This window comes from Diplotaxodon limnothrissa, linkage group LG7 (assembly GCF_057381915.1).
Source record: "Diplotaxodon limnothrissa isolate DT_005_m linkage group LG7, D_limnothrissa_male_GT1.1, whole genome shotgun sequence".
In the NCBI taxonomy this organism is placed as follows: Eukaryota; Metazoa; Chordata; class Actinopteri; order Cichliformes; family Cichlidae; genus Diplotaxodon; species Diplotaxodon limnothrissa.
Window position 1 is genome coordinate 68,081,198 of NC_140602.1, and position 25,606 is coordinate 68,106,803.

Consider the following 25,606-nt stretch of genomic DNA (forward strand, 5'->3'; position numbering starts at 1 on the left):
TCGCTAAGACTTTTTAGCTAAATAAATAAAGAATATGCAAAACTGCCCAAAACTGAATGCTGCTTCTTCTTTGTATCAGGTATGTTGTTTGTGGCTCAAAATGACTTTACATCATTCATGAGAGGCAGGTTTGACATTTGTCTGACAAATAATACGCCAACAAGCCGTTTACAACACTTTAAATACGGGCAATCATTTTTTGGCCGACGATCACGGGGTGATAAAAAAAAAAAATACCCCACACCAAATATGCGCACAGTTTTTTGTTGTTTTTTTAATCTGTTTGTGTTTTTTGGCGATGAGACTGTTAGAGAATACAGACCTGAGGAGAAATCCGTGGTTTAGCTGGTTTGAGCTACTCTCTGATCCAGAGGGTGGCGGTAATGCAACTAAAGGTCTTTTCGAAAACGCCACTACAGAAAAAGAAGAAGACGCAGGAGCAAGAGATGAGCGACGCGTACGAGCAGCAGTGAGTTGCTTCTTCTCCGTCCAGCACCGGATGTTTCATGTACGTACAGCTTTTATTTACCTTGTCAGCTCATCAGATGTCACTTTACATGTTCCGGACTGCGTAATTTACGGGTCTTAAACGTTATTGTGCAGCGGGGTTTGTGGTCGCTTGAATGGCTCTGGGGTCAAAGCGTATAGGGCTGCTGGACGCCGCAGCCGCTCTCGTTTGGATGTGTTCGGCTGCACTTGCAGACGAACCTCTCTGTGACTGACGTGGGGTTTCCCTGTTTGCCTTAAAATGGCTTGACGGTCAGCTTCTAGTCTTCCACGGAGCTCCCAGCCTTCCAGGAAACGTGTCTGTTTGTTCAGCGCCGCTTCCTCGGAGCTGTCAGTCCGCCCGGGTCACCGATGATGAGGAGCTGGCGGTGCGAGCTCCTGCTTCCTTCGTGCCTTTAACTTTTCATATGTTAATGAACTCGTGACAGATTGTGATTGGAGAGTATTCGTAAGCCAAACCTCGCTGAGAGCTGTTACGCTTTGAGTGAAGGCGGTGGATTTAAACCAAAACAGGGAGCATCGTTTTTAAGGATGTAGAGACACATTTATATTCGTCAGATGTGTCATCCAAATATAGGAATTTGTCATTTTTTACTGTAATAATGAATATGGGAGAGTAGCTCACCTTTACTTTACTGTCAGGTTTACCAGCTTTTAATATCATTTTACTGATTTTTGCTTTTTCAGTTCAGATACTTTGCTTTTCTTTGCCAAGAAGAAAATCTATATTACAAAGACCCTTCAAGATTAGATGAAGAGCCCCAAACAATATGGCAGTTCCCTTATGAGCATTCACTTGGCAAGAGCAGGGAGGAAGAACTCCTTTTATATAAGCAAAGGCAAAGAGATCAGACAGAAGTTATTGACATGTAATAGTGTCAAGTAAATGTGGGCTGAAAAGACGAGCGTGTGCAGTAAACTGTGAAAGATGTCCTTTGCGATTTTATAGAAAAAATGATGACCACACATGCAAAATATACTTACCTGTATTTTTTTAAAATTTATTATGAATGTGTTGTGGAAGAAAAATTTAATAAATAACAAACACAAAAGGAAAAAAAAAGCATATTATCAGCATACATACTAGTTGGATTGGAAACAAACTCCTCTGCAGTTCGTTTGGAGCCACACCGAGATCACCTTCTCCGAGGCTCTCTGTGCGGTTGTTTTGCTCCACACCGCGATGACTGTGTTCACACCTGCATTCTTTTTAATAACCACTAGGGGGTCTCTTCTGAAGTCCACGAGGGGGGGGAGCCCATGTTCAATACAACATGATGTTAGTTTTATCATGCAGTCAGCAAAAACGGTCTCCTTCACACTGAGACTTCTCACATGTGCCTATTTCCATCTTCTGTGTGGAACCACCACAGTGTGTGTGTGTGACAAAGATGGGGACTGTGCTTGGTGGTATCTGGAAGTCTGCACGGAGATGAACTTCCTGTCAGTTTTTACAGCATTTGCTGCTCAGTTCTCCTCATCCGTGGGGCAGAAGTGTTTAGCTGCCTTTGTAAATGAAGCTTGCATCGCCGTGCTGCCCTCCAGCCTCTGCCTTCTGTCGTGAAGCACGAGGAAAGGGTTTATGCTATTTCTCAGAGATTGCGACTGATGTTCTTTCTAATTTACAATTCATTACGAGGAAACGGGAATGTTACACAAGGGAGTCATGTTTGGATGACTGAAATGAAATGAAGGAAGAGATCTGACGTGCTGGTATTAGTGTTGTACACAGTCCTGTTCTCTGTGACCTCTGCATTGGATTTTTCTTACCACTATAAAAAATCCATGGTGGATGTTGTGGATGAGGTTTGAGAACATTATTTAGCGTTAATGTGTGGTGAGGAGATCCTATCTGGAGTGCAGGCCCCTCAGCTGAGATTCTACACCTTCACCAATCTGCCATCACACACTTCTGCTTGTCATACATCCACTGAACACGTGACAGAAGCCTGTGAGCTTCAGCCGTCGCTCTCTGCCGCTGTAGTTCTGCTGTTAGATCATGTTTATATTGCACCATAAAACTCAGTTTTATACTGATGTTAAACTCTGATATATTGGCTGGGTAGCAGGATTTTATAAAGATGCATTTATTAGTGTTGTCAGTTATTCCAAACTGTCCCACACAGCTTCACTTCCCCCTTGTTTTAACACCCTGTAATTAGACAAACAGCTCTTTCTGAGATCGTCTAATCTTATTTGCACCTCTGAAGATTCGAGTTTCTGATCCCACTGCTCCCACAGCACCCACTCCCTGCTGCCTCTTAAAGGTGCAATGCGTAAAATGCTATCACAGCATGGATCTGCACTAGGAAGTTCACCATCCACAATAGCATTATCTGATTTTATGAAGGTTCATTGCCCAGCCAACAGCTAAAACACCTCTGTTAGAAACAACTTTATTACTTCCTCATAAGATGGGCATCGGGAAGAGACTTTAGTCTTTCTGGTCTCTAAAACTGTGAGCTTTCCCGTGTACTCTCTTAGCTCTGGAGATGTTAATAACATAGTTTTAAATACTTGTACTAGCTGTCTGCTCTGTCATCATGCTGGCTGACCTGTTTGACAGGTTTGGATACATTCCATATACAGCATGGTAACTATTTAACTGTAATGAGTAGCATGTGATCTATACTGCAGCCAAATACCAGGGTGTTATACAGGCACTCATATGACCCAACATGAGTGACAGTCCACTCTGCAGCAAAGTGTTTACAGAGGTCAGGAAAGGCCTTGACCTCTGTAAACAGACATTAAGGCACTTTTCCAATCACAACCATCGCCATCTGGTGGCATCTGATGAGCTATAGTTTTCCCTCCACAAAGCTACATCCATCTTTTTTATCATCTTGATCTCTGACCGGTTGCAGGTTTTTGCTGGCTGTTGCATGCTGAAATCAGTCACAAAGAGGTGTACAGTGCTGCACCACAATCCTTCTTGTGATTGCTTTGGTCACTAGCAGGCTGCTGCCAGTAGACCCGGTGCAGGTTGTGGATATTCCAGTTTCCACTGCAGACTGCTTGGAATACAGTTACAGTACAAAACACGGTTTTCACTGCTTTGGAACATTGTGAAAGTTGTAAAATTAAATTATTTCACAATACCTGAGATACAAGGAAGGGTGTTACTGTAACAGGGTGGATGTCATCATGTAAAGAAAAGGAGGAAGGAGAAGTAGCCTCCTTCCCAAGTCTTTTCAGACTTTGTGTGTGTTCTAAAGGAAGATCCAGAAAATGCATTCACTGCTTTTGTTTTGGTAACTGAGATATCCCAGTAGGCACATTAATGGGGACACTGAATATGTACCCTCTCAAATCGCAAAGGATTGCGGGTCAGGGAAGTCCCAAGTCGGGTATTGGTTCTCACCTGAATTAAAGACGAGCATTGTTCAGGAATGCCTCTGAGAACAGAAATGGATGAGTGGCCTGAGCCGGAGACCTTAAAGTCACCTTGCTTATGCGCTGAGCTGATGCTCTGTAATGCCGTGCTTGACATAGTGGAGAAAGCTGAGTTATTGGATTGCGTTTGGTGTTTTAGGCTCAGAAAGCCGGGGCGACAGAGATGGATGAACTGTGTCGGGGGTGCCTTGTTCGTTTTTGCTCAGCAGATTTTGTGTGTTGAATAATATTTCCTCGGGTGGAGTGGTTCGGGGGGAAGGTTGCGTAACGGCTCTGGCTTCCCTGTGTGAGTCGTGTAGCACACACTGAAAATGAGATGGGAGAAGGTCTTGTGATGCTGGTGTGGAGCCCCCGAGCTTCATAGTATCTTTCATCACGATTGAACCACCCTCCTCTGTGCATGCTACCTGGAGGGGCTGTGTGTGTGTTTGTGTGCACTTGGGTTCAGGGATTGCATGTCACTGTGTGTTTGTGTATTTTCAGGGAGAAGGAGGGGGGGCTGGGAGCGCCCTTTCTGGTTCAGGGAAGCAAAAATCCTGCATCCTTTGCAGTCAGAGAGGAGTGTGATTTATAGAGTCCCTGACTGTGTGTGTGTGTGTGTGCATTTGTTGTGGCAGGACGGGGCACATTAATCAGGCCAAATGGCGTCACTGGCCAGCAGGTGATTGTACCGCTGCCATCCATCCTCAACAGGGAATCACGACTGCTGACTGAGGGGCTTTGCTGTTTTTTCGGGCATCTAAAAGAAGTGCTGCAGGGGAGAGATGTGACAAGCAACATTTCACACTCTGAGCATCACAGGCACGACTGTTTAGCTGTAGGACATATGCTCAGTAACCCATGCAAGATGTTTACCACTTAAACATGATCAGATGATTAAATTACAGCCAAAAACATAAAGGCCTGGATGACCTGTAAATCTATTTATTGTGGTTTAAGTTGCTTTCTCCGAGACAAGTCACGGTTCAACTGAAGGTTTCTGTTTCAGAAAAAGAAAGTTTTTTATGCCTGTAGTGACGAGGATAGTGTAGAAAGAAAGATAGAAACTGCATGGGCATAAAAATGCACCTAATGTTCTGACCTGTTGGGATGTAAGCCGGAGACTTGCTGCTCTGGGTGTTAATGCCCATATAGTGTGGGCTCTAATTACAAAGCTATCAGCCACCCCATGTTGACAGATTCTAAAGCGGTCGTGCACAACCTCCTGAAATATTTGAAATACTGAAATAATCAGGGCAGCGAAAAGTGAGCTCACTGTCAGAAGATTAATACATCGAGTTTGGTTCACTGGCAACATGTTTAAAGATGGAGAATTTGTTAAGTGAAGAACAAAAGACTCCACTTAGCAAAGGTTCTGATGAGCAGCCTTTCTAAACCACTGCTAAAGATCCAAAATGAAGCCAAACTCTTGAGGTTTAGCTAAGAAATGATTTCACTGTGGGTAATGGAAAAAGTCCAATAAGCGATCCAAGTTGGAGTTTGGTGCTATGTGGAGGAAGACCAGCACGAGAGAGAATTACACCACTCTCTCTATTCAAAGCTATAACAAGACATGGAGGCAGAAATAGCTGAAGTCTGTAGTTGAACACTGGCACCAGTTCAACCAGCAGGCCGTTCTTCATCTGCTCCATCTACTACTGCTTGAGAACCAAAGAAAACCCAAGGAGTGACCATTCTCCACAATCGCCTGACCCAACATCAGTGCAGACTGTTGAAGGCTCAAAAAGCCAAGCAGAGATCACCTTTGATCCAGTGACGTGTCTGTGGAAACCTCTACATCTACACTTCCACTGCAGAAATAAAGGATAGAGTGTCAAAGATCTTGTGACTTCACCTTAACAGGAAATGCGTAGTGATTCATAAGAGCGCCCTGTCCACAGGAAGTCTTTGCCAACCAAGGATGTGGCCCCATGCCAAGCCTTGCAAAATATATCTGAAGGGCTCATATGGAAATCAATGGGAAAGGAAACGCAACACCTTTTTTTTTAAACGACAAAACCAACCACTGATAAGCCTTTTGTTGGCACAAGGCTTTGAAATAGTATGAAACACAATGGCTTACTGTCAAGCCTATAATTGGCCTTTAGGTCTAAGAGATCTTTGTAAGCCGTAACTCGAATAAAGGTAACACAATGACAATGAAAGGTCAAGTCTTACACTGAGTTATAACCAGAAGTCCAGTGTGTCAGATTAATCACAGGAAGGAACAAAACAAGGTTTAAACTTCACATAAGATGCTCACTTTTTCCAGTATTTTCCACGTTTAACCTTCAGAGGGTTTGAGTAAATAAAAGTACGACTCGAATGGAGACTTAGATTTGATTTGTTTTGCTGTAACGCAAGTACATTTGTCATCAACATATCTTTGATTTATTTCTTTCCTGCTCTTACTCCTTAGGTGGGCGGGTCTTATTACAGACTCCATCACTTAGCAACCACTCTTAAACCTAATCAAGCCTGATGAAAATTAAATCAAATGAACAAAACTCAGTTTACAATCCCGAGTGAAAATATAACGGTTGGTCACAGATTCTTGGGTAAAATTCTTCCCACCCAGAAACAATAATACTGAGATTTGTTTGCAAAGGTAAATGACGACCCATCCATCCATTTTCTTTACCACTTATCCAGTTAAGTTACTCGATGGGATTTTAACTCTGTCAAAAATGATGCTGAACCCTGACCTAAACTCAGACTTTCACACCAAACCATGGCTGTTAGAGTGACAGCCAGACTGCGGACACATCAAAGAGCGCCCCCCGGTGTTTAGTTTTATTAGGCGAGGAAGCCGTGTCACCGGGGACGGCAGGTCCAGCCAGTGTCCTGCTCGGAGGAAACAATGTAAGTAAATGGCACACGTTAAGCAGCGTCTGCAGGCCAAATGTTTGCTTTGTCTTTGGTGATGTGGGTGTTTAGGTACACATGAGTGTGTTTGTGCATCTCGAGTGTTTCACCCTCGGTCTTACTCACTAAACGCTGCATTATATAACCTCATCTTCAGAGCTGCATGACAAGCATTGGCCCAGGGGCTGTGTGTGTGTGTGTGTTCCTGGGAAGGCCGTTTGAGGAGTCAGCAGTGTGATGCTGTCCCATGACTGGGCATTTATTTCAAACCAGATGAAAGGTGTGTGTGACAGGAGATGTATAGCAGTGCAGTTTAAGATTTGTTTGCCTTTTTCTTTGTGGTTTTTAATCAATCATTCCAACTTCCTATTATTTGCACTGTAACATGATGAAAGAATAGATTCTAAAAATACAACACTGAGGTTTACTTTAGAGATGAACGGGGTGTGAGATTTCAAAGCAAGGACAACTGAACAGGATCTAAATGACAGTGTGGAGCTACAACATGCTGCTCGTTTTCTTTCGTGCTCTTTTTTTCCCTCTGAGAAGTGATCAGTAGATCTGTTTTGATGCATCCAGGTAAGGATCAGCTTTCTGAGATACAAAGATCTTCTTCTCCTTCTTTAAGCATCAGAGTCAGGGAGGACAAGCGTGTCCTATCAGGAGGTTTGTGGGGTTTTTTATGTCAGACCACAAAGCATACTTTGCTCTGCTCAGCTAACTCTGCCTGCAGAATGTGTGCGATCAGAAACAACAGGAAATTATATTCACTTTCACACCTTAAGCATTTAAATAAGAAGTGCCGTGTCACCGTAGGCACGTTTGGTAGGCCTGGTGTTGAGTCAGATGTCACACTGGTTTTGTTTTATCATCTCAAATTTAGAAAGAAGTAAACTTGTATAGATTTATTCACGTAACATTTTGTTATTGGCGGTTAAATTTACACTTACAGCTACACAGCCTGTAATACCCTCTTTTCTTTTCATTACGAATGTTTTCACTTTTTCATAGCAGAAAAGGATTCTTAGACTGACCGTCGCAAAGCACTGTCTCAGTTTGGAGCAAAGTAAGGGTTGCAGTCGTTCTTGTAATTTGAGGTGTTTGTTTACTCTCTGACTTTGGCCTTTAAGGCAGCACCTCCACCCAACCACTCTTGCAAAACTGCACCAAGTCCTGCAGAAATGCTGCTTTAAGGACAAACTCGGAGGGGAAATGTTAGTTCAAGGCTTTATAGCTAAACCAGGTTTAAATATATTTAAGGTGATCTAAATGAATTCAGGACTCTGATTTGCTTGTTCACTTTTTCTAAATGTTTCAAATCATCATGATGTTGCTTTTTAATAAATATTGAACTGAATCTTTTAGATTCATCAACAAGGAAAAGACTTTCTGGCCAGAGACAAATCTCCATTAGGAGACAATGTAGTGGACTCGATAATCACATTAAATGAACTGAACTTGAAGTGATCTGCAACAGGAGTGGCTGGAAATTCCTAAATCAGTAACTGAAAGGTTATTAGTAAAGCTTCAGAATGAGTAATGCTGATGTCTGTATATGGATCAATTTCACGTAAATGCTCTGAATTTGTATCTGGTCTGAAATTATATTACTGAGAACATTTGTAAAAAAAACAAAAAACTTCACCACATCAGCAACATGTGTTTTTTTTGTAACACATGGCATGATTTTTTATAAAGCATAAAACCCATGTATTAGGAGGACATTTGTGCATAGACTGTATGTAAAAGATGGACGTGGCTGTTGGTTTTGCAGTCTGCCTGCTGAGCCTTCAATGTTTTAGCTACTATGTGTCATTTCTTGGAGCTAGAAGTGACCATATTTGGGCATGAGTGTGGATTGCTAAGCTAACAGCTAATGCTACTTAGCTTGGCGAACATACTGCATCCGTATATTGAATGTAACACACAGATGCACATACTGGACACATTCACTGCAAGCAAAATTATTCATGTGAGCGCTTTAAAATGGGAATCTGTGGGGACTGGCTCACTTTCATAGATAGCCTCAAGTGGACGTAACAGGAACTGCAGCTTTTGGCCAAATATATTCCTTTGTTAATGGTATTTAACATTATCAAACCACATGATCTTTGTTTGAATTGCAGGTCAAGTGTGTTTTTAAAATTATTATGTTCACACTGTCAATTTTAACATGGTGTAATATTGCTGATTTCTCTCTTTCATTGGTCCACAGATGCTTTGTGAGTTCACTCTGTGAGGGTCAGCACCCTCAGGGGTGGAATGATCTGCAGAATCCTAACCTAGCAAGGCCGGCAGCTTCAGTGGAAACCTAAACTGGGACCAGCACTCTCATGTTCCTGCACAGCAGTAAATAGCTCTGTTTAACACCACTGTTGCACAGTCACAACGAAGAGGCTTTCCACCATGGAGGGTGTGGCAGTGGACAACCTAATAGACTTCGACCTACCGTCAGAGACCAAGACTCTCAACATAGATGGAGGGCAACACCAAGGACACACAGACATTTTCTCCCCAGAGCCAGCTTCTTCCACAGGAGTCCACCAGCTGCCAGAGCCCATGGCTCCAACCAAGCCCAACTCCCACCACCAGTCAGAGGAGGGAAACAACGACAGTGATGCTACAGAGTCGGCAGACAGTGAAAATGACATGGACCCGCCCTCTCATGAATGGGAACTAAGAAGGTCGTCGTCTTCGTCGGCTCACAGCGGGGAGGAAGCCGACGCCGAGACGGTGGAGAGGAGGCAGTTCATGAAGACGTATGTGGAGAAGGTGTTTCATGGAAAGTAAGGAGCAACATTTTGAACTGTTTTTGGTCTTTTGTGTTTGAGTGAGTCTTAAAAAAAGACAGCTCACATTTGTTTGATAAATGAGATTGTGAAGCATTAGAGCCACAGAAAAATGTTGTGTGTTCTCTGCAGGTGCTTCGGCTTCCTCACACATTCTAAAGGCTAATTAGTGATATGGATAATAGTGATAGCTGTGAATAACTGTCTGCTTCTCTGTGTTGGTAAATGATGGAGTAATCCCATAAGTTTTTGCAGAATGACAGAAAAATGATGCAAAGTTTTGAAATTGCACAAGTATACACCGTCTGTACAGCGTCGGCATTCGTAAGAAAACATGCAACTTGAAAATTGTGGGTTTTTTAGGATGAATCAGTGGCATACTTGTTGCATCGTGTTTTGCAAATAGAAGAGGTCTGACTTACTGAAATGTCATTGACTTGAAACAGATCAGAGTTGTGCCATACATGTGGGAAATTACAAACAGGGATCCCTGGAAAAAACGGACAAAGATGAGAGAAACGATCATCCTGATATCCGCTGTTTGTTTCAGTCGTTCTTTGAGACTATTGAAACTTTCTGGGGGTTTTTGTCTTTTGCTGAAAGTGAACTGTCAGATCTGAACCACATGAAATCAGGAAGGCAGGGTGAGACGATCTGGGCTGAAATGCTTTGATCTCCACACAAAAGTGTGGGCTTTGAAAGCAGCGTGAGTCATGTGAGGTTGCTGCGGACAGTGTTTACTGAAAAGGGCGTTGGATTAACTTGCATTGTTAAAATGTAAGTTGGTATGATGAAAAGGTGTTGCCTTTCGCCTTTAGATTTTTGAAACTTGTTTTGTGATGATGAAAGAAAGAATGTGGAGAAGTCTGTAAGCCCTCCATGTCGATCGCGGAGACGAGTCTACCGTAGGCGTGACGGGTTTTATCTGATGTCGTCTGTACGTGTTTGTGTTTTAACAACAGATTTAGTGGATGTTTCTAACAGCCTGTCTTTATGAAACTAGAAATGTTGTGAAAATACATGCAGGAAGTTAATTACAGTACAGAAACTTCAAAGCGTGTCATAGAGGAGCTGACGGTCCGACAGCGCCTCTCCAATGTTGGCGAGCATTGTGTGGGTCTGGATGGAAGCCACCAAATTATCAACGCAGGGAAAGAGCTGTAGGGTGAAGGTGGCGTCGACATTTACCAGAGTGCTCAATTCTGTCCAGGAAGCCAGATAAGGAAAAGATATCGTTGGTATTTGAACACAGAGGAGGTTACAAACTCCAACCAGGGTGTCTCAATGTAGCCATGGGCACGTTTATGTTAAAGCAGCAGTGTTTGCACTGTATGATCACACACATGGGTGGTTCTGCTGTTATCACTCGAGCATATTTTAAGAAGTGAAGAAATTGAACAGTGGCCTCTGTGCTTAGCACGTGGCCTTGGTGCTCGTGCTTCATGGTTTACACGCTGAGCCTCTCGTGACACTGCGGCAGGGTCACGGGGGTCACTGGTCTGCTGACGTAAGAAATCTAATGGAGTGAAATGTGAGGTTGGTCAAAGACACTTCTAAATATCAGGACAGCTTTGTATTTCATTGAACTTTGTTAGGTGTGTTTATTTTGACCCCTCAAGCATTGACCACTGAGCTCTTTGCACATTGACCACAGAGAGGTCACATGGTGACCTCTCTGTGGGTCAATGCCATAACGCATCTCATCCTAAAGTAAAATCTTCTTGCCATTAGAACTCTGATTCAGCAGTTTGCCCTCTTTACCTTTGTCTGGGACGGTCCAGTCATCTCTCATTATCTTCATCACCCTCTTAGTGGATTTCTGATTGTCCCTTAACCCTTTAAAGCCGGTCGGAGCAGCACGCTCCGTTTTGCGTAACTATTTTTAAATCCCTGTAGAACTGGAACCGCGTAAGCTAGCGCAATAATTTTTTGCATATGAAACCAGAGGAGTTGTACTTACATCTTATGCCATCAGCTTGTCCTAGGTCACGGTTTCCTTCCACATAAAGCTTTGCAACAATTGCATAAAAAGCACTTGCAGCAACAAAAACATAATATTCCAGAAACACGCTTTGCCGATCCGATCAGCTGTTCAAAACACTTCCCACATTGAAACAGACGTCAACGCGAACTGTCGCATGTCCGCCATTACCTGCCCGAAACCGAAAGTGACGTCATTTTCACAGAAAATGTAGTTTTTTACTTGTTTTTTTTTATTTTTATTTAACCTTTATTTAACCAGGAATGTCCCGTTGAGATCAAAGACCTCTTTTTCAAGGGAGTCCTGGCCAAGAGGCAGCACATTTCAAGACAAATACATACGAACAAACAAAGTTAAAATTACACAAAACAATTACACATTATTGAGGCAGCCTGTAGGCCTTTGAGTTTAGTTTTAAAAACATTTAAAGACAACAATTCAGTTAGTTTCCAGTCTTTCTGTAACATGTTCCATGAAAAAGGTGCAGAGTGGACAAAGGCTTTCTTACCCAGCTCTGTGCGGACAAGGGGAACAGACAACAGCAGCTGATCATTTGAGCGCAAGGAGTAAGAACCACTATTTGTCCTTGTGACCAAAGTACAAATATAAGGAGGCAGCAATCCAAGCATAGCTTTGTAAATAAAAGTGTACCAATGCCCCTGTCTTCTAATGGCCAAAGAAGGCCATTTTACTCTTAAGTACAAATCACAGTGATGGGTCAGGTATTTACAATTGGTAATAAACCTCAAGGAAGCATGATACATCGTGTCCAACATTAGAAGACATGAAGAAGAAGCGTTCATATACAGAATGTCACCATAATCTAACACAGATAAAAAGGTTGCAGTGACAAGACGTTTTTTTACTGCAAAAGAAAAGCACTGTTTATTACGGAAGAAAAAACGAAGTTTAAGTCTCAGTTTCTTTACTAGTCTCTCTATATGTGGTTTAAAGGTGAAGGAGTCATCAATCCAGACACCAAGGTATTTATATTCATGAACTATCTCTATGACATTTCCTTCAAGGGTGGACACCACTGGAATAGGCTCCGGGACCTTCTTTGACTTGGAAAACAACATTAGCTTAGTCTTGTCAGCATTGAGAACTAATTTTAGCTGAATAAGTGAATGCTGGAAAGCAACAAAGGCTTTCTGTAAAGTTTCAATGGCCTGAGCAAGAGATGATCCATAACAGTAAATAACTGTGTCGTCAGCATAAAAATGCAAATTTGTGTCTGAGACATTTTGACCCAAGTCATTGATATATAAAAGGAACAGAAGGGGACCCAAAACTGAGCCCTGTGGCACCCCCTTGTGGACAGCAACAAATTTAGAACAAAGACCTTCAAGTTTAATGCACTGGGTTCTATTTTTCAGATAATTTGAGAACCACGCTAATGCATGTTCTGACAATCCAAGGCTGAGCAGTCTGTTTTTTAGGACTGCATGATCAACAGTGTAGGCCTTAAAAGCCTATACTGGTGTTTTTATAAGTCATGTTTGACTTTATGCTTTTCTGAATAGTTTCTGGGATGCTTAGAACTCAAATTGCACTGCTTTAAACAGTTTATTTTGATGCACATGCTGTTTCCTTTGCAAATTTGCATCATAGGATTGTTTTTCGTTTTTCCTGCAGTATATAAAAATTGGTGTGTCTCAAAAATAAAACTATGAAGACACTCAAAATAAATTTCCTGTTGTTGTAAACTATTTTTTGTATTTAAAGTTTTGAGGGATAAACCTCTTAAATTTCTCCAAGTAGAAATTTATGTAAAAAAAACAAAACAAAAACGATGTTTAATTTTTTTGTAGTTTATTGCACTTTTTTGCAATTAATGTAATTACTATGGACTTAATGCATACATATTATTAAAATATGGGCTATAACAGTTGTATTGATGTATAGCAAATTGAAATGCTCCCAAAAATGGCTCTACAGCATGTAAAAATATAATATAAGCTCTGGCGGACTTGGTTCTATGGTAGGTCTTAAAGGGTTAATGTAATAGTGAAAGGATTCGAGATATGATGAGCCGCATCCTGTAGATGCTAATGCAGTAATGCATGACTAAGCGAGCTGTGCATCATGAAGGCAGACAGTAAATACACAAGATGAGTTTGAATGTTGTGCAGTATGCAGTTGGATATTTGCTGCCCTGCAATGCTGCTACTTTTTAGGTAATTTCACTACGTTGTTAAAGCCGTGCTGTTTCACTGGGACAGCAGTGACATCTTTCACATTAATAAACATGAGCAATCTTCTGAAATCACCTGTAAGAGCTGGCTGTTAGCTCAGTGATGTAAAATCAGTGATTGCCAGTCTTTTTTGTTTTTTACATCTTCGGCCTTTCTCTGTCGGTCAGTCCAAACTTCAGAACCATCTTCTTTGTATTTTTCAGATTTCTCTGTTTCATTTTCATCAAAGCAGACTTTAAAGTGTGTTTTCACAGCAGCCCCATGTTTTCACAGAGAGGACTTTGACCAAGAGGAGAAGGCTCGTTTTGGAGAGTTGTGCAGTGGAGAGAATGGAAAAGGCAGGGAGTGGTTTGCCAAGTATGTCAGCGCTCAGGTAAGTCCGGAGAAACTCAAACGCTCCCTCGTTATACCCATTATACAATGGCAGGTCATTTCAAATTCAAATTCAAATTTTATTTGTCTCACACACAACCATACACAGTATGACATGAGGTGAAGTGCTGTGCAATGCAATGCCCGACCATTAAATGTCAGTGGTTTTACAGTATTTACAATTTACAGGTTATACAAAATTTACAGATTTAACTTAGAAATTTACAGTAAAAATGTGCAAATAGCAGAAAGAGATTATAAATTATAGGAAGTGTGCATGAAGAAAAACCAGAGTGCGTGTGGTGATGTGATATGTGTGGGAGAGTCCAGTCCTACACCTGGTTCAGGGCCCGAATAGCCTGGGGGAAGAAGCTCCTCCTCATTCTCTCTGTTTTGGCCTTAAGGGAGCGGAAGCGCTTCCCAGACCTCAACAGTGAGAAGAGCCGAGCGCACCACTCTTTGCAGATCTCGTCTGGCCTGCTTGGTGCTGTTCCCAAACCAGGTGCAGATGTTTGCCGTCAGGACGCTCTCGATGGTGCAGGAGTAGAAGTTCTTGAGCACCTTCAGTGGCAGATGGAAGTCTCTAAGTCTTCTGAGGAAGAAGAGACGCTGACGGCTTTCTTAACCGGGGTGTTGATGTGACAGGACCATGACAGGTCCTGAGTGATGTGGACACCCAGGTATCGGAAACTGTCCACTCTCTCCACTGGCGTGCCACTGATGATGAGGGGCTTGTAATTCCTCGCCTGCTTTGTAGAGAAGTCCACGATCAGCTCTTTCCTGCTTTGTTCTCCTCAAAGCATCGAAATTCAAAACATCTTATACGTAAACATACACTCGCCCATCAAGACTGTTAACCAGACAGCTGTGCAGCGCACTTAACTGCTGAGTAAACGTGTGTACTTGTGCAACATACCTTTGGAAATGTAAGATTCTTCTGATGTGATTTATGCGAACATTTCAAGAACCAAGCACAGCAGCAAAAACAGTGCTGACCAACAACGAGCAAGCTAACGTCACATTGATGAAGAGCAGACAGCACTGCCTTTACAGATATTCGCTTTGGCAACGTCTTAATTTCTAACTCCAGTTTATGTGGAAGCATTTATGATAAGGTGATATTAAAAAGTAGTTTCAGACTTTCTTTAAAAGCCGACCTGTGTCAGTGAGTCAGTCTTCCTCTCTTCTCAGTCGAGCCCGCTGCTCATTCATATCTAAAGCAATTTTGGAAACTATTAGAGACGTCACAAACTACGCATCTTAGAGGCATGAAGATAATTACCCACCATGTTAGTGGTGGTATTAAGTGACATTAAGAGTAAACCATGGCAGAATATACTGAGAAAATTACTGCTATGGAGCTGCAGTGTAGTCGGCTCCAAAGTGTTGGAGCTCTTTGACTGCTGCTGTCATTCGGACTTTTTGGAAAACAACTTTCCTCAGAGGTGGAAACTGTGCTGCTGCAGAGGATTTAAAAACAGCATTCGGTTTGTGATATTATTCTAAAGTGGCGCTGACTTCAAACTTGTGTTTTTAGATGGTTTTTGTTACATTATTCTCCTTTTAATGACTGAAAGTACACACAGTCACATGTTGTTGCACATTGTTACGAGCTAGTTTAGTAGCCTCTGTGTCCTTTTTAAATTCTTTTGGTTTTTTCCTTTTGCTGCTGTGTTGTACAAAAAGCGACCTTTCTGCTTTCTATTGTGCAAAAATGAGCTTTAAGGAACTCAAACAAAACACCCTGAAGGTTTCATTTCTGCACTGTGATGGAGTCATTTGGTGTAGAGACACAGGTATAATCAACATATGAGATTTGATTACTTATTTGTCAAATGAGAAGTTTGTAAAAGCCGTCTTCACTCTGGCAGCTGATTTTGTTTTTAGCCATGCGGTGCAGTTTCTCCGCAGCCTCGGCTTCATGCTTCTCTGCCTGGACTGTCAAACGTGTTTCTGAGCATCTGTGTGAGCTCCACGATGTCTCGAACTACTACTTCCTGCTTTTTTTCTGTCTCCCTCAGCTTGCCCTGCTGTCAGCTGGTAGCTTTTCTCCGACCCCTTGGGCCTCCTCGGTCCTGTCGCTTCAGCCCTCCCGGAGCGTCAGTCGCAGTGTGTCACATTGAAGGTCTTGAGGTTTGCGGCTTCTGTCCGGTTCCGAGTCTTTTTCTTACTTGAGCTTTTGCTGCAGCTCCAGGATCTCAAGATGAAATTTGTTGTTTCCAAACTGAGCTCAGCTGAACACGCTTCTGACTCTGAGACCTTCTGCATGTTTTTCTTTTATTTCCTTGAAGACACTCTGCGACTCCCACAGCCTTCAGTTGATCATTTTCACTTTCTTTTTTGTCTCTCGGGAGTTCTCTGTCGAGATTCTCACCTCCCGTTTTGTCACTTTGAGCTCTGCTTCTCATTCACCTCTTTGAGTTCTTGGCAAAGTTCCTGAGCTTTAGTTATGGTGGTTCTTCAAGTCCTTGAGCTTTCTGCATCTCATCCTTCACGTCCTCAATATTAAGACACGTGCCACTTGTTCTGTCTTCTCAGCTGAGAAGACTCCTGGATATCCAGCTGAACGGCCTCGGCGTCTCTGGAAAGGCCCCTGATCCCCTCCTGATAAATGTTCCAGAGGCCGGCGTATCTCTGGGTTTGCTTTCTTAAACAAACAAAATTATACAAACGAGAACAAAGCATTGGAAACGGTTCATGGACTAAATGGTTAATCCAAACAATAATCAGCAGATTAAATGAAATAATTGGTTCCAGCCCGACGTGGTAGTCATCAAACACTTTAGAGCTGAGACACAGTGAAGGCTTTGTTTGCCAGTTGTAGCAAATTTCCATCAGAGTTCACTGAAGGAGTCATTTGCACTTCTTCTTCTTCTTCTTTCTTACCTGTCTTTACATGCAGACAGGTGCCTGACTCCTAAATTACAGATGCTGCTGATCCGTCGGGTTTGTTTCGAGTCAAAAACAAACGAGTGTTCAAACAAATGATAAACTCATGTGTAGATTTTACACTGTGCATCCTCAGCTCCTTCTGGCCTTCTCGATGTTCTCACATCAACAGGAAACGGCTGAGCTGTGGCCGCAGAGATAAGTCTGTTGTTTTGTATTTGTTTTCCTCTTTCCACAAATTCCACCAGCAAACCCTGACCAACACCACCATCGTCCTTCTGACTCGTTTACTGTTTGCAACATTGAGCCCACTGGCTGTTACAGAGAGAACAGTCTTTAAAAGCATCTCACGGGCTCATAGCTCAAGGCTCAGTCATTTCCTGCAAAGCCACACGCTGTGGTTTAATCAAGGAAGGAGGGAATCTGGTGAATACGGCATTAGCTGAAAAAGATGTGTTTTCGATTGTTTTCTTGTTTGTCGTGTGACGGGAAAACCATCACTCTGATGCATGTGAAGAAAGAAGCGCAGGTGTTATATTCTCCTGAAATGTTGTTTCCTTGCAGTGACATGTACTTGTACTGTGTTCACAGCGCTGCCACTCCAAATGTGTGAGCGAGGCCACCTTCTACAGACTCGTGCAGTCTTTTGCAGTTGTGCTATTTGAGTAAGTAAATACGGTCCAACTGTAACTTTTTTTACTGTGAACTTGAGCCATCATTTTGAATAAGTGGTCATGTGACATAAGTTTTTAGCAGAGCTGGAATCAAAGCTGCGTCTTGCAAATGCTGCTGAACCGAACGTGGCGCTCGCGTTAGCTTGAGGTTTTTATTCTTCTATGTGCATTCAAGGTAATTTGAAGATTATTCAGTTGTTAATAATCAGTCACAGATTACATGAAAGATCAGATAAATCTGTCAAGAACATTACATTCTGACATTAAAAGGAACTTTAAGTAAATACGGTAATATTAGAAAATTGAACTGTGCCACAAAACAAAAAGAAGTAAAACCTTTGCAGTAATGTGCAGAAAGAGCTGCTCCTCTTTTCTTTACTGTTAACTTCCAACGAGTCCGACCTTATTGGGATCATTAAAGTGTTGTTGAGCAATAATTCTCCAGGATCTCTGAAGATTTTCTGCATGAACATGACCTCAAACACACACCCAAGGCAGTAAATGCATCTTCATTTGTTTACCTCTCCAACAAGTTTCAGAAAATTCAGCATTGAGTGGTTTTTGCTTAAATTCCACAGAAACAGACAAAGGGTGCTAAAAATATACTTCTGCATACTTTACATAATATTTAGTTCATATATTTTCCACCAAAGTCATCATTTCATAGGATCACATCTGAAGAAATGCTGTGTTTTCTTGTTTTGTTTTTCTGTTGCAGGTGTTACCAGATGGACGACTACAGCCCGGCAAAAAACCTCATGACCATGTGCTTCACTTATTATTACGTTGGTAAGATCAGCTGAAGTTCTTGAAAACAGTCTGTACGCCACCTCAGAGCGACTGTAAGGTGTTGCTTTTTAAGAGAAACGCTGCTGAGCCTCTGCAGCCCAAATTAAAGGCTTTTCTTTTCCAACTTTTAGCTGCAAAAGTGCAAAAGACAGACATCTGTGTTTGTGTCTGTTTTATAAAAACAAGACACCTCAGTGCTGATTCAGGGAATGTTACCAGCAGGGTTTGGCTCTGTGGTTTCTCTTGCAGCAGCATCACAAATAAAGGTAGTGTTTGTGCTTATGCAAGCAGGAAGCACTGAGTGATTAGTACACCACTGTGACACAGTGCATTGCATCAGCGAGTCTGCAGGCACGTCTGCTAAGTTAAATATTTTTTTCTGTCTATAACAACTTGCACTGTGGCGCAAAGCGACACACAAAGGTCTGCTGCAGACTGCAGAGAGCCCTGATTACACAGAGTAACAGCATGTTTCCACTTTTGTGTTGTGAACACAATCTTACAGACTAATGACTGTTTTCGTTTCCAGCTCACTGAGTTGCTGCTGGGCTAAAGTGAAGCGTTCACTTCATTAAATCTCACACGGGCCTATTTTTTTTAAGTACTTCAGTGAACACCTGTGAAAATAACCCCCCACCTCAGACGGTGCAAAGCAGGTAGCTGCTGGGAGATGCTGTTAGGCAACGTTAGCACTCAGCATTTTGAGCTTTTCTTCTCAGGAAAGTCTCAGCCATCTCCCTCGGAGCTGTTGGATCGCGGTGGTGCTCCAGCTGGTCTGGACTCTTATCTCAACAAGGCTAACACCTGGCTGTCAGGGAAGAAGGACGCTGCCGAGCGCCTCCTTAAACACACGTCCAAGACTGACGTCAAAGGCTTCTTTGGGGGCCTGGAGAGCAAGCTGAGAAGCTCAGTGGCTCCCAAGTCTGAGTGAGCATCTGCACCTCCTCCTTTGAGTCTGTTCATTAACACTTTCGCTTGTCACTGTATTCCTCACTCTTACAATCTGTTTTGCAGTGATGGGGAAAATCCGGGGGAGACGAAGCCTAAATCACCAGGTATCGTAGCTCAGAAATCATTTTTTATTTCACTTTGCTGCTCCAGTGCTCTTACTTTTTTAAAGAATGTTCTAGAAACAAACCTGAGTCCATCCCTGCCTGTTATATTTCATCCTCCTCTTCAGTGTCAGGCGCTCCAGAGGAAAAGAAAGGGGAAAAGGTGTACCTGTACACTCACCTGAAGCAGCAACCTATCTGGTAAGAATCACATCATGTGAGGAAGAAACTTTTCACGGGACTCAATTAAGAGAAAACTAGAATACACTGAGTTCTGTAGCAGCCAGGTGATGCTAATCAAATGCACCTGATGAACTGATCATCAGCACGTGTGAGCACCTCTATAAAAGCAGAGGTTTGGGTGGTTTGCTGGTCGGGAACGTCAGGAAATTCACCCCAAAGAATGACCGTGTGTCGCTCAGAGAAAATGCAAAAAGCCTAAAGCTCCATAGTTAGCATGTTTAATGTTTAAGTTCTTGACAGTACCGGCCGTCCTCTGGAGTCAGATGTGAGGCCGTCTGTGCTACAGCTAAAGCTCGACCCAAACTGGGTCATGAAACAGGACAATGATCCCACGCACAAAACCTAAGTGTATTATGGCATAAACTGTATGACATTAGGAGATGAAAAACAACCTTAATTCACAGTCATTGTTCAAAATGTCATAATGTGACCATATAACATAAATTGTTACAAATTAAAAAGTAACAATATTGAACTGAAAGTGATGAGAAACAAAAAGGTAACATTTCAAATCAGTGGCACGACGCAAAAAGGAGCTCTGTTCGGTTTACTGCTTAATTTCAAAAAGCAGCTTCTACACATTGTTGCCCCCCCACCCCAATTTCACTGAGTCATTACCGGCGCGTTGGGAACTGCACATGTTAGAAATGGTTGGCATTGCAGTATGAATCATACCAGAGCCTCTTTGTGCCTGGAGAAGTGACGGTTATTTCTGGCTGTTTGGTGAAGCGGTGGAGGCGTGAAGCCTGAAACGTGTCCATGTTCTGTCTGTCAGGCACACGCTGAGATTTTGGAACGCCGCCTTTTTTGATGCTGTCCATTGTGAGAGGAAGAAAAGATCTCCGACCACGAGGTGAGTCTGTTTAATACTAAATGATGGAAATATGAATCTCTAGAGTTTAAAGGAGCACCTATTGCTTTGTCACTTCCTGTCTAAATGAAATATTTGCTACTGTTGCCTCTAGCCCCCTCTTCACCTGTTTTCTCCTTTTCTCTCCTCTCTTCTTTCTCCTCCTTTCCTTCCTCTGTTTTCTCCACCTGTCTGCTCTCCTCTCCTTCTCTAAAAGCTGCTATTGTTCTCTCCTTTTCTGCATGCTGACTTTAACCCTTTGTCTCCTTGTGCCTTGCTGCCGGGCAGGGGAACGCAGGATGAAGAGAAACATGTGAGGTCTGTCCCTCTGTTTGTCCAAAAAAACCAAAACAAGCAAAGATCAAAGTTTAGGTGGAGGAGAAGGCAAAGGGCAGATCTTCATGAGGACTAAACCTGAAGGGGACAGAGAGCTTTGAGAATGTCAATGTGAATGACATAGGTCTTTACATAGGTCTCTGCTGCTGCCATACTGCACTTTGCATGGTACATACCACTTCCTGCTAATATACAAGACAGACGCCAAACTACACTCAGAGGGCCACTTTATTAGGGATACCTTGTTAGTAGCAGGTCGGGCCTCTGTTGAGCTGCCGTAATTCTTCATGGAAGAGATTTTGTGCATGTTGACACGTTAGCATCACAGAGTTGCTGCAGTGATGTGAATCTCCTGTCCCGAAGGCGCTCTGCTGGACTGAGGTCTGCCTGCTTTATAGCTTCCTTGCTAGCTAAAAGTCAAGTACTTTTCCCCTGTTGTTTGCTGTGCTTGGTATTAAAAGTTACCCCCCCCCCCCCCGTTTTTGTAGCTTAAAGTTTAGAGCAGAAAACACAGCAGTGCCCATTTTCTCTATATTAATGCTTCCTTCTGCTTGGGTGTTGTCTCTCTTTACGTTATTTGTGGTTGATTCACTGTCAGCGAAGCTAAGCTATCCCCTTAAGTTGAAATGGGGACCTTAAAATCCACGTTCTTCTGATTGGCCAAGGTCAGGAAGCCTGCTGAGGGGCAGCTTGCGAGAACCACCTCATCTGGTTAATAATGCAAAGGAACTGTGAACTCACTGAGTAGCTTCATTTCTCATAGGAAGCGGTGACTCCACAAATCCATGCATGACTTGGATGGATGAGTATGAACGCTGACAGCTCAAACATCCACAGCAACAAAAATGACTTCTGTGTCACGAGTGTTACAACCATTAACAGTCTTTACCCCCAGCCGTAAAAGGCTGCTGGAGTATTGTTGTCACACCACCGGGCAGTGGGCGGTGTGGACACCCGGCATTGTGAACGTTACAGCTTTTTAAAATGCGTCACTGATTTGTGCCAGACCGATTACTATGGTGACACTCTGACTCCATAGTCACCAAAACAGACGACCTCCAATTTCACTGCACGACAGCCGTGCTCGCCAGATGTTCTGATGGGTGAATAAAGATGGAAATCTGTAGGAATCTGTGCTAAAAACCCCAAAAATGTCCGATGGATGTCAGAACTTGAGTCTCGAGGTCTGGCAGTCGCCCCGGGTCTGATTTGTCACATGTGCTCCGGTGAACCGTGAGAGGAGATCCTCTGTTAGTGATGACCAGAGAGTAATGTGAGGCTGTGCTATGTGGACATCTGCATAATCAGAGCACGGTGAGATGTGAAGATCATTTTTTTCTTCTTTCTTTCTTCGACGTCTGTTGGCATGTCGGGGCTGTCGGGCGCAGCTCTGTCACGCTGCAGTTGAAGTGATTTTTGTGCCTACCTCTGACAAGCATCACACCCACAGTTAATATCCGGAATGTGCAAAGAGGGCTTGTATAATGTCTGGGATGGTATTTATAGATGGCAGCAGATCCACTGCAGTCTGGAGATGCTCTCTGCCTCTTCACAGCTCACTGCATGTTCAAACCATTAATCTGCTTGCATTTTTTTTCCTCTGACTCCATCTGCATGTTCCCCTCTCCTGCCTTTTTTAAAAATCAGTGTGTGTGCTTGCTTTTGTACTTACACTGCAGACTGGTTACATCTAAATATAGACGTGCAAAAATAAGAATTTAAAAATGTAAAAAATGTAACATGTTTGATCTTCTTTCATTTCTGCCTTGACAAATATATGATGTTAGCAATGGATATAATAATAAGTGCATAAAAAATATTCACACATAGCCGTCTGTGTGTGACAGAAGTCATGAATTCATTTTCAACTTATAGTTTTGATTTTGTTTTTCCAGGACAGACTCAGATAAGATTTCATTATTCGGGGAGTTTGTGGCGTGTTGCTTCAAAGACAGATGACGGCATGTTTTCTTCTTTTTCAAGCGTTATAAAAGATTTAATTCAAATTCAGGACAAATGAGTCAAAACTGTCAAATGTAAATTAGACCTCAGACAATAATAATCTGGAAACATTTCCAGATTCATAAATATTTGTTTTGCAGCACTAAAGTCCAAATCAGTGCTTTTCATGTGTTGACAATGATGATTCTTTGTGAATGAATCATTTGTTGTTGTCTTTTCGCTGATGGCTGGTTAATGTGCTCTTTCGTGTCTTATATGTGTAATGAAATGAAAGTGACAGTCACAGGGTTGGATGTCATGCTTGTTTGTTTTTTCTTGGCTTTTCACAATGTAGTTTAAAAAAAATCACAATGTTCTGTGTAAAGAAACCTTGCTGGATGCGATATTTGTGTGACACCCACCCCTGACCTGTTCCTGTGGACGAGCTGAAGGTCGAGTGGAACTGAAGTCTGACTGCGACTGTGTTTTTGCTGCAGGGAGAAGTGGTGTCACATGACTGATGAGGAGAAGAAGGACAGCTACAAAATCGATGAGAACATTGCCTTTGGCCAGCTGGGGTAACCAAAACACCTCCGTGATTTCCACGTAGTAATAGAAAGAAATCCTAACAAGGAGCGCGAACGCCCGCCAGGGCAGCTCGCTCTCTGGGCAATATTTACTTTGAAGGGAATAGTATTTTATTTTCTGTATATTCATTTTTTTAAACATACTTTAAGAAGTTTGCAGTGCAGTAAAATCAGATGGTGCAGACCAAATGACAAACCAAAACATGAGCTCCTAGGTGGAGGTAATAAAATGGTAACAAAACACAGGTGATGAGATAATAAGTGGTAATTAATAAAATAATCTGAACATCTTTTTAGTGTCTCAAACAACAAATACTTTATTACAAAGATGGTTTCAGTCACCTTTCTGTTGCTCGTGTGGGCGCACAGTAGCATCTCACGTGTAGATACATGACTAATGCTGAACCAGCACACAAGTGGTCATGACTTCTGAACCTCTACAATAAGCTTAAATCACACTTTTGTAGTGTATGTAAAAAAAATTACATTAAATGTAGCTATGCCGCCTTTTTTTTGCCTTTTTTTTGTAACGTTCTCCTGGCATTGGTCAAACTGTGACTCATCCGTCAGACTGAGAAGTGTTTTCCACGTTTACAACACTCATGTGAGGCTCACATCTCAGCCATGAAGCCCCCGTCACACATTTTAAGCGCTGATGTTAATGCAGATTATGTTCTTCGGCACTCAGATCCCCCCCTCAGTAACTTTACATGACGTGACGACTGGTGGCCGAGCGGCTGTGGTTCCTAAATGCTTCCGCTTTGCAGTAACATCATTTACAGCTGATCGTGAAACGTGTGCATGGCAGAAATTTCACAAACTGACTTGTTGCATCAGTGGTAACAGTGGTGTTACAGAGCCACGCACGTGTTGCAATGTCTGTTAATGCAGACAGTATTGCAGATTAAATGCAATACTGATTAAATACAGATTAAAAGGTGGGCCCATTACTTTAGTCCTGCATAAGTCCACAGTCATGAAAATGATTAATAAAAGGTGAGAGGTGGCTACAAAACCTCTGCAGCTGGGCGTATTGGTGTGTCCCAATAGCAGATTTTTGTTTCGCCATTATCATGTATACCATAATATTACATGTGTAATCTATAATATCTGTAATGCTGTTACTGAGTCGTATAGTTACTGTAAAACACGGTTATTGTGACAACCCTGAGGATGTGCCAACGACTGCACAATATTTGTTGTGTGTTTGTGATATTTTCCTCTTGTACTGAGACGATGTTGGTGTTGTGTGTATTTTCAGGACATTCACTCACAACATGCTGGCGTTTGGTCTGAGTAGGAAGCTCTGCAATGACTTCCTGAAGAAGCAGGCAGTTATTGGGAACCTGAATGAAGGTAAAGCACGAAGTAGCCTTGGATTGGTCCAGTTTTCTTGTATTCATGGATCAGTGTTTTCATATATAGGGATAATAAAAGGCAGTTATTTAAAAGTTGAAATTATCATTTAAAAATTCAAGATAAGGATTTTTTTTCTGTTGTCTTCTGGTAGAAACTTGTGATTCAGTAATCAGAAAATACCCAAATGCCATCTCATATTTTTGTTTTCATTGTATGCACAGCTGGTCTGTCGGTGATCATAAACTGTGTGTAAATAATTAAAAAGTGGCTCCTTTACGTGTGGAAGAACAACGCATGTATTTTGTCCCTCTGCAGAACAGTACAAGCTGCTGACTGAGCACATAGAGCGAATGGCAGCAGAGTGAGTTTGAGAGTGACTGGCTGCATCTCAAAGCCTCCACGTGACAATCTGACAGCACACAGCAACACATCAGCCGTTTCCTTCCAGCTCCACGTCGCTCTATCCGACTCTCTGGCTCTTTTTTCTTTTTTTAAATTTCCTGCTGCTTTTGTGTGGTGCGCTGCTGAAAAACAACACGACCTGCTGTACTGAGCTGTGCCATACCTGTAGCAAAACCCTTCCATCTGCACCGTGTGCTGGATCAGCAATAATAAGGCCATCGTTACTTTAATATTTATAATAGTCGTGTGTCTGTGACCTGGTAGATCTGTCCGTGACGTTAACTAAAGGAATAAACCATCCAGTATAAGCCTCGAACAGCCTCAGATACACTGGATTTATGTATTACACCAGTGACGTGTATGTTACGTATCCTATATGCTGTTTATTCTGTGTTTCTCA

At 42.4% G+C, this 25,606-nt stretch overlaps 1 protein-coding gene across 1 annotated transcript; it reads left to right on the forward strand.

Annotated features, from left to right (window-relative positions):
- Nucleotides 1-448: 448 nt before the first annotated feature.
- On the forward strand, nt 449-25,606 carry kiaa0513 (KIAA0513 ortholog). The gene is made up of 12 exons (XM_085358799.1): nt 449-508; nt 8,963-9,533; nt 13,986-14,085; nt 17,565-17,638; nt 18,366-18,436; nt 19,156-19,363; nt 19,451-19,491; nt 19,617-19,689; nt 20,507-20,584; nt 23,356-23,436; nt 24,707-24,801; nt 25,120-25,606. The coding sequence occupies exons 2-12, from the start codon at nt 9,154-9,156 to the stop codon at nt 25,167-25,169; spliced, it is 1,251 nt and encodes a 416-aa protein (XP_085214925.1). The 5' UTR covers nt 449-508; nt 8,963-9,153; the 3' UTR covers nt 25,170-25,606.

Bases quoted from the DNA above. Each gene is read 5' to 3' on its own strand.
- kiaa0513 (XM_085358799.1), top strand. From the start codon at position 9,154: ATGGAGGGTGTGGCAGTGGACAACCTAATAGACTTCGACCTACCGTCA. The intron at 9,534-13,985 runs GTAAGGAGCAAC...ATGTTTTCACAG, and splicing joins GAGAAGGTGTTTCATGGAAA to AGAGGACTTTGACCAAGAGG. The intron at 19,492-19,616 runs GTATCGTAGCTC...CCTCCTCTTCAG, and splicing joins GACGAAGCCTAAATCACCAG to TGTCAGGCGCTCCAGAGGAA.